Source organism: Sus scrofa, chromosome 2 (assembly GCF_054392235.1).
Source record: "Sus scrofa isolate SSC_HxYL_T2T_F1_AM1 chromosome 2, Sscrofa_HxYL_maternal_Yorkshire_Landrace_v2.0, whole genome shotgun sequence".
Lineage (NCBI taxonomy): Eukaryota > Metazoa > Chordata > Mammalia > Artiodactyla > Suidae > Sus > Sus scrofa.
The window spans coordinates 126,383,800-126,399,971 of NC_139384.1; the positions used below are offsets into that span (position 1 = coordinate 126,383,800).

Here is a 16,172-nt window from a genome sequence, read left to right on the forward strand (position 1 = left end):
TGTTTATAAGGGCACTTTCTTCTATAATACTGTCCTGTGACTCTTGTTTTACTCAAGTTTATAAATAGTATTGGTTGAAAGAACAAAGAACGTAGTTTAACATTTTGAAATTATTGTCTAATAGAATTAAGCCTTCCAGCTTGGAGAGAATTATTTATTTATTTATTTAGTCTTTTAGGCCCGTACCTGCTACATATGGAGGTTCCCAAGGCTAGGGGTCAAATTGGAGCTGTAGCCACCAGCCTATGTCACAGCCACAGCAACGCGGGATCTGAGCCACCACAACTCACCACAACACCGGACCCTTAACCCACTGAGCGAGGCCAGGGATGGAACCTGCTACCTTACGAATACTAGTCGGATTCGTTTCCACTGATCCATGACGAGAACTCCGAGAGAATTATTTTAAGTTAAACTTGGCTTAATTAAATATAGTATATTCATTACTTTAACTTTCCACTTAATATAGGATTATTCAGAATACTGTTTGAGCAAGATTTCAGCATTTATCAGTACACTCTTACCTGAATTTATGTTGCGTATACAGTACTATATTCAGTGAATGAATCTTAAGATTCTTCCTTTTCTTTCTTTCTGTTTTTCTTTCTCTTTTCCTTTCTTCCTTCTTCCCTCCCATCCTCTATCCTCTCCCTCCCTTTCTTCTTTCCAGTATAGGAGTAAGATTTAGCTAAATCCTTAATGAGTTATAGCTGTAGAAGTTATTTAAATCCTTTATTTCTTGTATTTGTCTGAGTTTTGTCCAAGCCTTTTAAAAAACAGTTTTTAAATGCCAGTGTTAACGTCTTACTTCTCTTTTGAAATTTTATTTTATTTTGATAATGTGTAAGTCTTTTAAGGTATAAAGAAACGATGTTAAATTTGGTTTGTGCAGTTGTTGCCTCTGCTTTGTCAAAAATGTTTTACTGATATATAATTCACATACCATAAAATTCACTCACTTAAAGTATAAAATTAACAGGTTTTAGTGTCTTCATTGTGTTGTGCAGTTATCACCAAAATGTAATCTCATTTTAGAACACTTCTGTGACAATGCCAGATCCTCAACCTGCTATGTTACAGGAGAACTTCTCCTGTGATTTCTTCTAAGAGTTTCATAATCTTAGCTTTTAAATTTAGGTTTGTAACTCCTTTAGAGTTAATTTTCACACATAGTGTTTTGTGTATGTGGAAGTTCATTCTTTTGCATTTGGATATCTAGTTATGTCATTGTCATTTGTCCAAAACACCGTTCTTTCCCCATTGAATGATCTTGCTACCTTTGTCAAAAATCATTTGACATGAACGTGAGGGCTTATTTCTGGACCCTCACTTTTCTTTAATTGTTACATATGTCTATTTTTATGCTTGTGTGACACTGTCTTGTTTATGGTTACCTTTGTAGTAAGTTTTTTGAAATCAGGAAGACTTTATTGTCCAAGTTTGTTCTTTTTTTTCAAGAGTATTTTGGCTGTTCTAATCTGTTGCATTTCCATTGCATTTTAGGATCAGCTTGTCAATTTTTGCAAATAAGGCAGCTAGGATTTTGAAAGGGGTCTTGTTGGTTCCTTAGCTCAATTTGAGGACTCTTAACATCTAAATGTTACTTCTGATCCAGTAACATAGGATGTGTTTTGATCCATAAACATAGGATGTCTTTGCATTTATTTAGCACTTTAATTTCTGGCCGCAATGTTTTGTAGTTGTCGGTATACAAGCCTCATACTTCTTTGATTAAATTTTTTCTTAGTGTTTTATTATTTCCAGTGCTGTTGTAAATAGAATTCTTAATTTTGTTTTGGATGCTCATTGCTAATATAAGGAAATATAATTGATTTTTGCGTATTGACCTTGTATCTTATAACCTTGCCGAACTTATCTCTTAGTTCTAATAGTTTGTTAGGGGATGTCTCTGCTTTTGAAAATGCATATTAAAATTAAAACTTCGCATTTTGAACAGATTTCTTTGTAATTATGTATGCTGTAGTATCTTCACTAGTTCCTGATAGCATAATTATGTAACATTAGCATAAACATTTATGAGTTATTTAAAATAGGTAAGATTATGTTTGTGTTCTATTTAGGAAGATAGAATGCTTTTGGTTTTTTATTTTATTTTATTTTATTTTTTTGTTTTTCATCGTTTTTAGGGCCACACTTGCGGCATATGGAGGTTCCCAGCTAGGGGTCAAATCGGAGCTGTGGCCACCAGCCTTTGCCAGAGCCACAGCAATGAGCCACATCTGCAACCTACATCGCAGCTCACCCACTGAGTGAGGCCAAGGATCAAACCTGCAACCTCATGGTTTCTAGTTGGATTCATTTCCATTGTGCCATGACGGAAATTCCTAGAATGCTTTTAAATATTAGTTCATAATTTTATTTCTTTTCTTTTTTTTTTTTTTTTTTTGTGTGTGTGTGTTTTTGCTATTTCTTGGGCTGCTCCCGCAGCACATGGAGGTTCCCAGGCTAGGGGTCGAATCGGAGCTGTAGCCACCAGCCTACACCAGAGCCACAGCAACGCGGGATCCGAGCCGCGTCTGCAACCTACACCACAGCTCAGGGCAACACCGGATCGTTAACCCACTGAGCAAGGGCAGGGACCAAACCCGCAACCTCATGGTTCCTAGTCGGATTTGTTAACCACTGCGCCACGACGGGAACTCCTAGTTCATAATTTTCTATCTAAAATTTTTTTAAGTAGTAAGCTATATTATCTGGAAAAATACATGTAAGTGCAGCATATTTATGTGAATGCTGTGTAAATGTGTCTTGGCTCAGTGTAGCAATTTTATGCTGCTTTGTACTGTTGAATATCCTTTCAAATATTTTCTTTTAGGTCTTAGAAGTCATCTCTTTCTTTAGGCATAAATTCATCAGTCTTTTGAATGAACTCTGGGATGGGTGACATCTGACTGATCCGCAGTGGCAATGAAGGATTTCTCTGGCCATGGTGCACTACAGAGCCAGTCCCATGTTTTTTTGTTTTTTTTTTTGTCTCATTGAATAGAATTTACTCATTTACCACAAGCAACCAAGCAGTCCCATGTTTTTAACAGAAAAAAAAATGCATCTTTTTAATTATTGCTGCTTTAAATATTGTTACCTTAAGTATTAAAATGAGTTTATTTTACAGAAACTGCTTATAAACTAAATGTTTTCCATGCAATATCTTATGTATTTCCTTACTAACATGTTGTAATTAAAATATTTTGGGCTTTTTCATTGGCCATCCTAACATACATTTTCAGTTTTATATCAACTATAGAAGCAATTAACGAAAGTAAGGCAAGGTACAAATTAGGCAGTAGAATGCTTTGACTTTAGCACTGTTGTGACTAAATTAAAAATTGAAGGCCAGCTGATAAACCATTCTCCTGACTTTGTAAATTTCAATTGAATTAACATTGGTTATGTTTTGTCGTCATAGATAGTAATTTCTTCATACCTCCTAGAGAATGAAGGTAGAATCAAGCAGATATTTCTTATATATCCAAATATAACTACATTATGTTTAAGAAAATTAATGAAGCATTTCATTTATCATGGTTTTTTTTTAAAAATCGAGATAAGTATTAGATTGAAAATTACTTTAGAAACCATAAAGTACAATAAAAATGTTAGTTATTTTCTAGTCATTTGTGTTTAATTTTTTTTTTTCCTTAAGGCAGTGGATATAACTTCTTGTGGAAACTTTGCTGTCATTGGTCTCTCATCAGGAACTATAGATGTATATAACATGCAGTCTGGTATACATCGAGGAAGTTTTGGCAAGGATCAAGGTATTGAATTTTTTTTAATTTTTTTTTAAGAAGTAGTATAAATAGATGTAAGGCTAATAACTATCGCTGGCATTTATTAAATTCTTGAGTGCCAGGCATTTTGCTGAAGTTGTAGGTGGGTTATCATCAATCCTATGTGGCATATACTGCCATTTTACCTACTAGAAACACCGGGTTAAGGATCCGGTGTTGCTGTGAGCTGTGGTGTAGGTTACAAACGTGGCTCATATCTGATGTGGCTGTGGCTATGGGGTAGACCAGTGGCTACAGCTCCAATTCAACCTCTGGCCTGGGAACCTCCGTATGTTGCGGGTGCGGCCCTACAAAGACAAAAGTAAAATAAAGTACTCAGAGGATGAAGTCATACTTGTATTAGAGGGGAGTGGATATTATAGAAATTAAAGTTTTTGTTTTCTTCTCTTTGCTTTAAGCAGAAAATATTAACTATTTTTTGACACCTTCATGGCATTAACCTGATGGATTTTTAAATTACTTGAGTGTTATAATCGTCTCTCTGTTCCCTAAAAATCCAAATTAATTTAAAGGTATTAGAGGAATTAAATAGCAGGTACCTAGATATTTAAATAATCACTCTGTGTAATATTCAGAGAGGAGATGCCAACTTATTTCGTTTTTCTTTTAACATGTACTTTAAAAAGCCCATAAAGGATCCATTAGAGGTGTTGCAGTGGATGGATTAAACCAGTTGACAATTTCAGCTGGTAGTGAAGGATTACTCAAGTTCTGGAACTTTAAGAACAAAATTTTAATTCATTCTGTGAGCCTTGATTCATCTCCAAATATGATGCTATTACATAGAGACAGGTAAAGTTTTTCTTTTAATGATGGTGGACTTTCTTCTGGATGTTTTCAGTAAAAGTTCTTAATTTAAGTAAAGTACAGTAGACCTTTGAACAACACAGGTTTGAACTGGGCAGGTCCATTTATATACAACTTTCTTTCACTAAATGCTATAGCACTACATGATCCACTGTTGGTTTGCAGAACCATGGACACAGAGGGCCACCTATAAAGTTATATGCAGCTTTTTGACTGCGCAGAGGGTGCCTTAGCCCTCATGTTCAGTGATCAGTGTACCATAATTTACCAAGTGGGTAAAACCAGACTTTCATAGAAAAGAATAGCATTTTGCCTAATGTCCCCCAAAAGTATGCCTGATTAACAAAAATGAAATGACTATGAGATTTTGGCTCAAGGTTTTGTTTGTTTGTTTATTAAAATTGGTGCATTTATCTTACTAGTGGCATTCTGGGACTCGCCTTGGATGACTTCTCCATTAGTGTTTTGGACATAGAAACTAGGAAGATTGTTAGAGAGTTTTCTGGACACCAAGGCCAAATAAATGACATGGTAAAACAAACTTTAGATGTTTAAATAAAACTGATTCATTTCTACATCTGTTTAGGTTTAAAATGTTCAAATAAATGAAACTTTTATCTTTTAACAGCACTAAATTCATCGTGTGTGGAGATGTTGAAAAATAATTTGGAAACTAATTTGAAAGATTTTTTTTTTTAAGGAAAATTTGGAAATAAACGGAGTTTTATATTTCTCAGGAAGTCAATGCTATTAAAATCCCAAAGTTCATCTTTTCCTCTTAAACTCTAAACAAGGCCAAAATATACTTTGGAGAATGAATGATTCATTGAAACTTAAGTATATCATTTTTTACTTAATACTAAGCTAAGCTGAGAGAACTTATTTCTCTTTTTCTACATGCATAATGAATTAATAGTAGGAGACCAGGAAGATCTGGTACTTGGTTTATTCTAGTTTAGTGTTATTTCTAGAGTTGATATGTCTTAACTTCAAGAGTTTAATTAATAAAAATGTGTTTTAGCTTACTATTATGTTCTTGTAGTGAGAAATATTTTCAGAAGTACTCTAGTATTAAAAATGTGTGTTGATCGCTTCTCGGCGTTTTGGCTAAGATCAAGTGTAAAAATATATGTTGAAGATTTTGTATCAATTGTAGATAACTTGTTTAACTTGAAAACAGGAAAATCAAAATAAAATCCTAGCTATTTAGTGGTACTCCCATCAGCTACATTTACCTATCAGTTCTCACACAAGAATCTGAATTTTTAATGTTTACCTATTGCCTTAAAAACAGGGGGAAATGTGGTCAGGAAATTGTTTTGTTCTGCAGATAGGAAATTGGCAGAACTACCCATTAACAGAATTTGTTGCGACAGCATTAATAGAAATGGGAGTGGGAGTGGAGTTATTTTCATGAAATTGCATTTTTGAAAACATTTCTCAGTGCCAACTTAACTCTTCCTTTTTCTTTGCTTTTTAGACTTTACTTTCAAGTTATGTGTTTGGAATTTCTCCTAGTCAATAATAAATTACTCCTGTCCAGTTAAATTTATGAGCATTTATAGTATGACTTTTCCTATTAGAGTCATGTTCCCATTCTTTGTAATCTGCACTGTCCTTCTGTAAATCGACCTTTCTGTATCTTAAGATTTGATTATCACTGCAGCCTGGTGACTAAGTTAGTGGTCACTTATCCCAGTATCATTGGATGATTGTAACCTCTATGGTGTGTTTAGACTCCCTGATGAACAATCTATTACTATTATAACCTTGTAGTTTTTCCATTTGGGTCTTCTTTCACATTTGATCTGGTTTAAGCCTCACATGCTGCAGGCAAGGAGAGCTGTTATTTTTCCATTTTTATCAGCTGCGAAGATTCAACTTCTTAAAGGTGGCAAAGTAATTTATTTAAATTTATTTTGAAAACCTGACTATTGTGGTTTTAAATTATATTTTGAAAGTAAACATCATAATAAGGAAGAAAAGATTTTTAACTGAATCTACAAGTAGAAATAGGACATCTTTTTTTTTTTTTTTTTGTCGTTTTGCCATTTCTTGGGCCACTCCTGCGGCATATGGAGGTTCCCAAGCTAGGGGTCGAATCGGAGCTGTAGTCACCGGCCTACATCAGAGCCAGAGCCACAGCAACGCAGGATCCGAGCCGCGTCTGCAACCTACACCACAGCTCACAGCAACGCCGGATCGTTAACCCACTGAGCAAGGGCAGGGATCGAACCCGCAACCTCATGGTTCCTAGTCGGATTCGTTAACCACTGCGCCACGACGGGAACTCCAGAAATAGGACATCTTTAGTAACTTCACTATTTTAAGAGAATTTGTACTCTTGTTTTCAAAATCATTTTGGATTAATTCTTAGAAAGTTAGTCCAATATATAGACTCTTTCAAGGAAATGCAGCTTTTGTTGCGTTCACAGATATTTTATAACTGAAATTAGGCTAACAAAATATTTCTAATTGAATATTCTCAGAAGAGCAGTTTCATGTTAAAAACAATTAGTAGTCAAACAATCTGTTAATTGTCTAAATTGAAAATTGGTGATACTATTCCTTTTTAAATGTTTCATGATTCATGTAAAAGTCTAATCTTTAGCTGTATCCAAAGTAGTGGTGTATAAGAAATGGTATTTTTTTTTAATGTTAGATAATGTATAAATTTTATGCAATCAAACTTTTTTAATGAAGCATGCATTATCTTTTTATTTCTTATATTATTTAAGCTGTTAAATATATACAATACATATAAACACAATATATACCTACATAAATACATATATATGCACGTGTGTGTGTATATATATATATATTTTTTTTTTTTTTTCTTTAATTTAAAGGCTTTCAGTCCTGATGGTCGTTGGTTAATAAGTGCTTCAATGGATTGTTCTATTAGAACTTGGGATCTTCCATCTGGGTGGTAAGTTTTTTGTTTTTTTTTTTTTTTTGCTATTTCTTTGGGCCGCTCCCACGGCATATGGAGGTTCCCAGGCTAAGGGTCTAATCGGAGCTGTAGCCACCGGCCCACACCAGAGCCACAGCAACGCGGGATCCGAGCCGCGTCTGCAACCTACACCACAGCTCACGGCAACGCCGGATCGTTAACCCACTGAGCAAGGGCAGGGACCGAACCCGCAACCTCATGGTTCCTAGTCGGATTCGCTAACCACTGCGCCACGACGGGAACTCCTGGGTGGTAAGTTTTTAAATGCCTAATCTTATCAGAAGTTTTCTCAGTCGTTGGCTTTACATGTGACTTTTACCTGTAGTTAATGGATTATATACTTTTTGGTTTTTTTATTTTTGTTTTGTCTTTTTGCCATTTCTAGGGCCACTCTCTCAGCATATGGAGGTTCCCAGGGTAGGGGTCTAATTGGAGCTGTAGCTGTCGGCCTATACCACAGCCATAGCAATGCAGGATCCGAGCTGCATCTGCAACCTACACCACAGCTCACGGCAACTCCGGGTCCTTAACCCACTGAGCCAGGCCAGGGATCGAACCCGCAACCTCATGGTTCCTAGTCGGATTCGTTAACCACTGAGCCACAGTAGTTACTCCTGGATTATATACTTTTTGAATGTGAATGTATTTGGGGATTTTTCTAACCTGACTATATTTTATCCTTGGAGTGTTTTTTTATCTCAAATAGCAGGGAGTAGGACCTGATAATGGTGAGGCTATATGCAATCTCTTAGGTTCTCTCCTCCTGCAAAATTGAGAAAAGGAGTGAGTTGCATGAACCTTAAGAAAGCTCATTTGGCCTTTTTGATACTCCAGAATAGAGATCAGACTTTAGGACTGCAAACTTTTATTTTGAGTATTTTTTGGTGATGGTTGTTGTTGATATTGAATTTAGTTAAAAGGTTAGAACCCCTAATTCTGCTTTGTGTAATTATGTGTTTTCTATCTCTAACATAATTCCTGAAAAAAAGACATTTAGCAACATTAAGGTAATGAAAATGTGTGTCTTAAGATTTGGGTACAACCCAGTTGTATCCAGAAATCTGTCACAGATTGAACCTTGCTACTAAAATAGCACTTGAAGAGAAAACATTAAATTCTGTTAAATAATTTGAACACTAGAGACCTACAAAGACAGAGTACTTCGTTGTTAAAAATTATGTAGAAATAGTTACAATTTGAAATCATATCATTTAACATAGAATTGCTTAGAGTTTGAAAGGAGTGATAGGAAAAGGAACATACTATCAGGAAAGGGAAAGGTGAGAAAGATGAGAAGGAAGCTAGTATTTTTCAGTCTTTTGAAATATTCTTAACTTAATAAGTTTTGTCCAATTCTCTTTCTTTCTTAGGAATTGCATAAGCTCATACTTGAAAGAAACTTGACCTTTAGAAAGGAAAAACTGTGATGTACTCATTTCCCTTCAGGTTTGACATAGGAATGAGGCATAACTACCTATAGAGCAGATTTGGAATATGCACAGTAAGGGTGTCAGTAATGGGTCTGGAATAACTAGGGAGTTTTGTCCACAGGTGTGTCTCTTTTTTTATTTAAAACAGAGTAAAGCAAAATATAATTAGTTGGAGTTCCCATCATGGCTCAGTGGAAACAAACCTGACTAGTGTTCATGAGGACATAGGTTCGATTCCTGGCCGCACTCAGTGGGTTAAGGATGTGGCACCTCTGTGAGTTGTGCTATATGTTGCAAACATAGCTGGGATCTGGCGTGGCTGTAGCTGACAACTGTATCTCTGATTCAACCCCTAGCCTGGGAACCTCCATATGCCATGGGTGCAACCCTAATAAAGACTATATATATGTATATGTATGTGTGTATATATATAAATGTATATAAAATTAGTTGACTGTGTACTATAGCTTCTTGGTACTTACTTACTTTAAAAAAAAAAAAAGCTCTTTTTGAAAAAAGGTACCATTAGAGATACTGATTAGTCTTTGGCTTCTTGGACTTTTGCTGTTTTCTAAAAGTGAACATTACAACTTGAATTGCTTTACAGTAGGAAAGTTGTACAAGAAATAGAGTTGACATAATGTCCTTTCATTTTCCTTTTTGGTAGTTTTAGTTCACATTAGATAGGAGAGACAGCTTAATGTTCAGTAGTACTAAACTGGCAAAATATTTTTTAAAAGTGGTGAGCATTTTTTTAGAATGGAAGAATTAGGATCTGAAAGTGGCATTCAAAGCCACCCGTTTTTGATTCGACGTTTATCATTTTTTGGTGAATTTCTTATTTTAGTAAACAGATTTAAATCTGATAGGCTTTCAACTCTAGTATCTTATTTTTAGGTAAACACTGAGGCAATTTCAGTGAATACAAAAACCTAAAACTGGGAGAAACACAAGAGCAAGAAATGAGTCACATAAGGATTGTTAAAAGAAAGTATAACTACACCAATTGGATCAAAGTATACTTTGCATAAAGAAAAAAATAACTACTTTGGTTAAGACGTGAAGTGGAGAAGATGAGAAAGCTTGAAAAGCAGTATCACACAACTGCTATTGCCTAATTGCAATTAAGCTAACATTTATCATGGGTTGCAAGGCATTTTATATGCTTTTATTTTTTCATCTTCTCTCATATCCCATTAGGTGTAGGTACTATTACTATTTTTATGTTTTATAAATGAAGAAATGGAGGCTCAGAGAGAAGTTAAGTGTTTGCCTAAGGCAGCATAGTTTGCAAATGATATTTTGTAAGCACAAGAGAAAAAAAAATTTCCCAGCAGTTGTGACATCTGCCTTGCTTGGGTTATGTCATATGTTTTAAGGATGATTTGGTTTTCTTGCTGTAGAAGATATTAAGGAAGTAGGGATCAGTATTTCGTCATACAACCACTGGTAACTGTTGGGCCTTTTGATTCCCTGTCTTTTTTTGGTCATTATTAGTATGGCAACCTATGGAGAGTCCTACTTCTTTCTTCAGTAAGAAGTTTTGCCATTTACATAACATGTTAAATATGTAAAGAATGCATATACTTATTATCTAGGCTAAAAAGTGAAGCTATGTATGAGTAACCTGTAGGTGTGGTAACATAAAAAGTTGTATCCATCTGGAGTTGTGCCTGTCTAAAACAAATTGCATAGGTATTGAATTGTTTCTATAAAGTTTGGTTTTGGTTTTTTTTTGTAAGTACTGAAAATTTTCTTGTGATTTTAGGATTCTCAGAGAAGCAGAGTTGAAGTATTTTATTCCTAAAATTATGTATCATCCACTACCACTATCACTTTTTATTTCTGGTAGCTTTTTTTTTTTTTTTTTTTTTTTTTTTTTCTTTTTAGGGCCTTCAGCACATGGAGGTTCCCAGGCTAGGGGTCAGATTGGAGCTGTAGCCACTGGCCTATGCCACAACCACAGCAGTGTGGGATCTGAGTTGTGTCTGTGACCTACACCACAGCTCACGACAATGCCAGATCCTTAACTCGTTGAGAGAGGCCAGGGATTGAACCTGCGTCCTCATGGTTACTAGCAGATGGACCACAACAGGAACTGAGCCACGACAGGAACTCCTATTTCTGGTAACTTTTAATCTCTTTTTTTTTTTTTTTCCTTGTCTTTTTGTCTTTTTAGGGCTGCACCTGCAGCATATGGAGGTTCCCAGCCTAGGGGTCCAATTGGAGCTGTAGCTGCTGGCCTACACCACAGCCACTGCAAATGCCAGATTTGAGCTGCATCTGCGACCTACACCACAAATCATGGCAACGCCGGATCCTTAACCCACTGAGCAAGGCCAGGGATTGAACCTGTAACCTCATGGTTCCTAGTCAGATTCATTTCTGCTGTGCCATGATGGGAATTCCATCTGGTAACTTAATCTCTTAAAAGTTTAGGTTGAACTATTTTGGGAGTAAGAAAAATATGAAATTAAATAGTTTTAATAGAATTTTGCATTTTGTTTTGTCTTATTCCCTCACCCCTACTTTCTGAGGAGCATTACATAAGAATATTGGAATAGAACGTTGTGTTGCATTTCACCTATACCTTTGTTCTATTCATTAAAGTTTCCTTACATGATTCCATCACTTTGTAGATTGAAAATCTAGACATTGTTAGCCCTTGTTCAGAATATAATCAGAAGTCAATTAGTGTTATCTATAAATATATATAGATTATATGTAATGAAATATATAAAGATTTTTATCTATATATCTTTTATATATATATTTATCTTTTATAAATATATTAAGATTTTTAGTGTGAAAGAAAGGAGATACAAATAAAATAGACTCTAAGTAAAAGCACCTGGTAATCTAAATTTAAATTGGAGAGATCAGTATGAGCTCCTAATGTATTTCATCTTAAAATTTATAAATACATATATATGTAGATGAATAAACAAGTAGAGTTTCCTGGCTGTGTTTATAAAAGAAGCCCCCAAACAATGACCAATCTAGAAGCAATAAACACCTTTAGCACCCAGTTTGTTGTCTTGAAATAATATTTTCTCTCTCTCTTTTTTTTTTTTATGTTTTTAGTGCTGTACCCATGGCGTATGTAAGTTCCCAGGCTATGGGTGGAATTGGAGCTGTAGCCGCCAGCCTACACCAAGCCACAGCAACACCAGATTTAAGCCATGTCTGTAACCTACACCACAGTTCACTGCAATGCCAGATCCTTTAACTCATTGAGAGAGGCCAGCGATCCCACCTGCATCTTCAGGGATACTAAGTCAGGTTTGTTACCACTGAGCCATGATGGGAACTCCCAGGAATTATTATTATTATTATTTTTTTGTCTTTTTGCCATTTCTTGGGCCGCTCCCGTGGCATATGGGAGGTTCCCAGGCTAGGGGTCTAATCGGAGCTGTAGCCACCAGGCTACACCAGAGCCACAGCAACAAAGGATCCGGAGCTGCGACTGTGACCTACACCACAGCTCATGGCAACGCCGGATCATTAACCCAATGAGCAAGGGCAGGGATCAAACCCGCAACCTCATGGTTCCTAGTCGGATTCGTTAACCACTGCGCCACGACGGGAACTCCCCGGGAATTATTTTTTAATGTTCTCTCAAAAACCTTCTAATTTACCTGGGACCTTTCATTTTGCAGGATTAGCAGAATATAGGGTGGTTTAGATCTGGGATTAAGCCTGCTTTATGAACGAATGTGGCCATGTAAAATATGCTGTGTACGTAGAAACCACCTTCCTCAATCTGATGCTTTTACACAGTGGAAGGCCTGTCTACCCACACACAACAGCTGTGGAAATCATGTTGCGCAAAGAATTTCCCAAAGTAATTATAGTATCAAGGGACATAAATTTGCTCAAGTAGCTTTCTCTTTTTAACAGATAGATTCTAAACAATATTAGCACATTTCACCCCTCACACACACTTTTACTGAACAAATGTTAAGACAAGAAATGGTAAGATCCGAAATTATTGACATTAGGTTGAATCTTCATCAGTGCACATTGAGAATGTTTTCTCTCTGGGTTGTTTGCACTAAATGAATTGACAAATAATTTAACAGTAATTGTTTAGTAAATGTTTCCTTTTCCCCAGTTTCTTTGATCCCCGAGAGCAGCTGATCTTGTGAGTTTCCAAAGAAGGTTTGAGCAGAAACTAGGCAGATTATTTTGTTCCCCATAAATGAGAATTAAACATTGGTCATCTTCCTGAGCATACTTTAAATTGGTTTCTAGTGCTCCTAGAATTCTTTGAATTCTTTAGTTAAGGTTCATGTTGTTAATCCTCTGTGAACAAATTGAGGGAGATTTTATTATGGACAAGTCTTTTTTTTGTCTTTTTAGGGCTACTCCCACGGCATGTGGAGGTTCCCAAGCTGGGGGTCAAATCAGAGCTGTGGCTGCTGGCTTACACCACAGCCATAGCAATGCGGGATCCGAGCTGCATCTGCAACCTACACCACAGCTCATGGCATCACCAGATTGTTAACCCACTGAGTGAGGCCACAGATGCTAGTCAGATTTCGTTTCTACTGATCCACAAGGGGAACTCCAGACAAGTCATTTAATGCATCCACTGGGGAGTCTACATTTGAGCTGCTCAGAACCTGTTCCATGAATCGCAAGTCTTCTGGTGTGTGTGTGTGTGTGCGCGTGTGCGTGTGCGCGCGCTATCAAACTGTTGTACCTATAGTTTTAATACTGGTTCTTCCGAGTTTACAGTGATTAAGAGTGCACATTTCTTGGTGACAGATGTGGCTCAGTTACTGTTCACCTTAAGCATGTTTTTAAATCTTACCGGGCCCCATTTTTCTAATCTGTATAATAAGGACAGATCTGTCTCAGCATTGTGAGAATTAAATTCGTAGGTACAAGTGCTCAGGATACATCCTAGCACAAAGAACTAAAAAAGGCGTTAACTGCTGTTTGTTTGTTTTTTTTTTCCTTGAAATAATTTGTTTTATTTAATGTAGATTCTGAACTTCAATCGTTTTTGCCATGCCTTCCCATGAATAGTGTTTTGCCTTCAGTGAAGAAAGTAGTTTTTAAAACAGCTCTGATTAAAACCGGTATAGAGTATTCACATTCTCAGCCAGCTTAAGACGCCTCTTATGCAAGATACCCCTGTGTTAGGTCTTTCTTTTACTTCTTTTTTTTTTCAAGACCACAGTATGTTCATTTTATTTTCCAAGTTTTTCAGCTGTTACAATAAAACTCAAAGCAGTAGGGAAAACAAAAAGAAGTGAAACAAAGGGTGGTCTTCTGGTCAATAAAATTCAGTTTCAGCAGTTACTCCAGCATGTATTCATCGTGGTCTTTGGGCAGTTGTGTAAATGACACTCACATTGGGGGTCGAGTGTTGCCGCCTCTCTCTTACTTCTTAAACTCACCTCTTTTCACTTCCTTGTTGCCACCATCCTAGTTCAGATTTTCACTGCTTGTTAGATGACTACTACCATAGTGTCACTGTTCTTCGTGTTCAAATACATTCTGCTGCAGACTTTTTTTATAAGGGTGAAGATTATAGTGACTTTCCATTGATTAAAAGATAAAAGGAAATGCATATATTTGGTATTCAAGACCAGTCTGCACTCCTCCCTAGACACAGTTTTTCCTCGCCTTGCCCTTCACGTTTCATCTCCATGCATTGAACTTCTGTCCATTCGTAAGGCTTATCTCACACACTGTTCTCGGGGAAGCCTATTCTGAGTCTCCTACATGGGTGTGATCACTTCCTTTTCCTCCCCAACTTTTTAACCCTGCTTACAGCATTTTAAAGTTCTGAGACTCATTTCCATAAGCTACTTTATGGTTACGCACTATAGACAGAATTTTCATGTTTCATGTAAAGCATGGTTACCTATTTGAAAAACAGGTAGAATTGCTGAAACATTTTTTTCATTACCATTGTCTTATTCTTATTTACCATTTCATTGCATTACTTTCTTCTGTGGCCTACACCTGTTATTTTCACTGGACTAACAAAAACAGAATACTGATAATTTATTTTAAATGTGTGACGTTTTTAGAATTGTTTCCAAGCAAGTCTACTAAAATGGCATTCCAGAAAAACAGCATTTCCTCCTGTATTCTCCCTGTTGTTGAAACTCTTGCCAGCCAATTGGTCTGTTTAGTGTTCTGGGTCTTTGTCACTAAGGAGATAATTTTTGTATAGTCACTTAGTTGACAGAGCTCTCTGTTAGTGATGACTTTCTGGTATTGGGGATTTAAAGAACAAAAAAACTTTCTGCATCCTTTATCCTTTGTTCTTTTAGCAAAAATGTGTTTTGTGAATTACATGCTTTTCGGTAGACTTGAAATATTTTAACACCTTGATTCTTTTTATAGCCTTATAGACAGCTTTTTGTTGGACTCAGCACCTCTTAATGTTACTATGTCCCCTACTGGAGACTTTCTGGCCACTTCCCATGTGGACCACCTTGGAATTTATCTATGGTAAGTTCTTTTGTATGGTAAGTTCTCTCTGAGGTAAGAAGGAGAAGGAAGATGATATTGTCCATCATAGTTGCTAACATTGCCCTTTAGTTTTGTCTTCTTAAACCTATAAAATAGAAATGTCACATAGTTAACTCAGAAAGTTAATTCACAAAAAAATACAAAAAAAAAAAAAAGGAGTTCCCGTCGTGGCACAGTGGTTAACGAATCCGACTAGGAACCATGAGGTTGCGGGTTCGGTCCCTGCCCTTGCTCAGTGGGTTAACGATCCGGCGTTGCCTGTGAGCTGTGGTGTAGGTTGCAGACGCAGCTCGGATCCTGCGTTGCTGTGGCTCTGGCGTAGGCCGGTGGCTACAGCTCCGATTCAACCCCTAGCCTGGGAACCTCCATATGCCGCGGGAGCGGCCCAAGAAATAGCAACAACAACAACAAAAAGACAAAAAAAAAAAAAAGAAAGTTAATTCACCGTAACTCTAAGACTGATTCAGCATCTGCTTGATATTTTAGATAGCTTTGCTCAAGTGTATATTCTAAAGCACATAATTGATTTTTATGTTACCCAAATATTTGGCTTTTATTGGCAGAAAGGGTAAATAAGTTTAAAAATGTTAGAAAAGGGATATCTCCAGTTATGCTGGTCATCCTGCTGCTACCCCAGTGCCCCTAATGACCTTGGTCAGTCACTTCTCAACT

At 36.6% G+C, this 16,172-nt stretch overlaps 1 protein-coding gene across 4 annotated transcripts in view; it reads left to right on the forward strand.

Annotated features, from left to right (window-relative positions):
* WDR36 (WD repeat domain 36) overlaps window positions 1-16,172 on the forward strand; it is a 43,835-nt gene that overhangs the window by 15,792 nt on the left and 11,871 nt on the right. For 2 of the 4 annotated variants that reach the window (XR_014838515.1, XM_003354239.6), the window contains exons 13-17: window positions 3,665-3,779; window positions 4,439-4,604; window positions 5,042-5,150; window positions 7,472-7,551; window positions 15,372-15,479. Coding sequence is in view for 1 of the 4 variants with exons in the window: in XM_003354239.6 (XP_003354287.3) it covers window positions 3,665-3,779; window positions 4,439-4,604; window positions 5,042-5,150; window positions 7,472-7,551; window positions 15,372-15,479 (578 nt within the window). In the remaining 3 variants the exon portion in view is untranslated. Of the gene's footprint in view, window positions 1-3,664; window positions 3,780-4,438; window positions 4,605-5,041; window positions 5,151-7,471; window positions 7,962-8,081; window positions 9,508-15,371; window positions 15,480-16,172 lie in introns of those variants that run through there. The other 2 variants (XR_014838516.1, XR_014838517.1) reach the window with 2 other exon arrangements.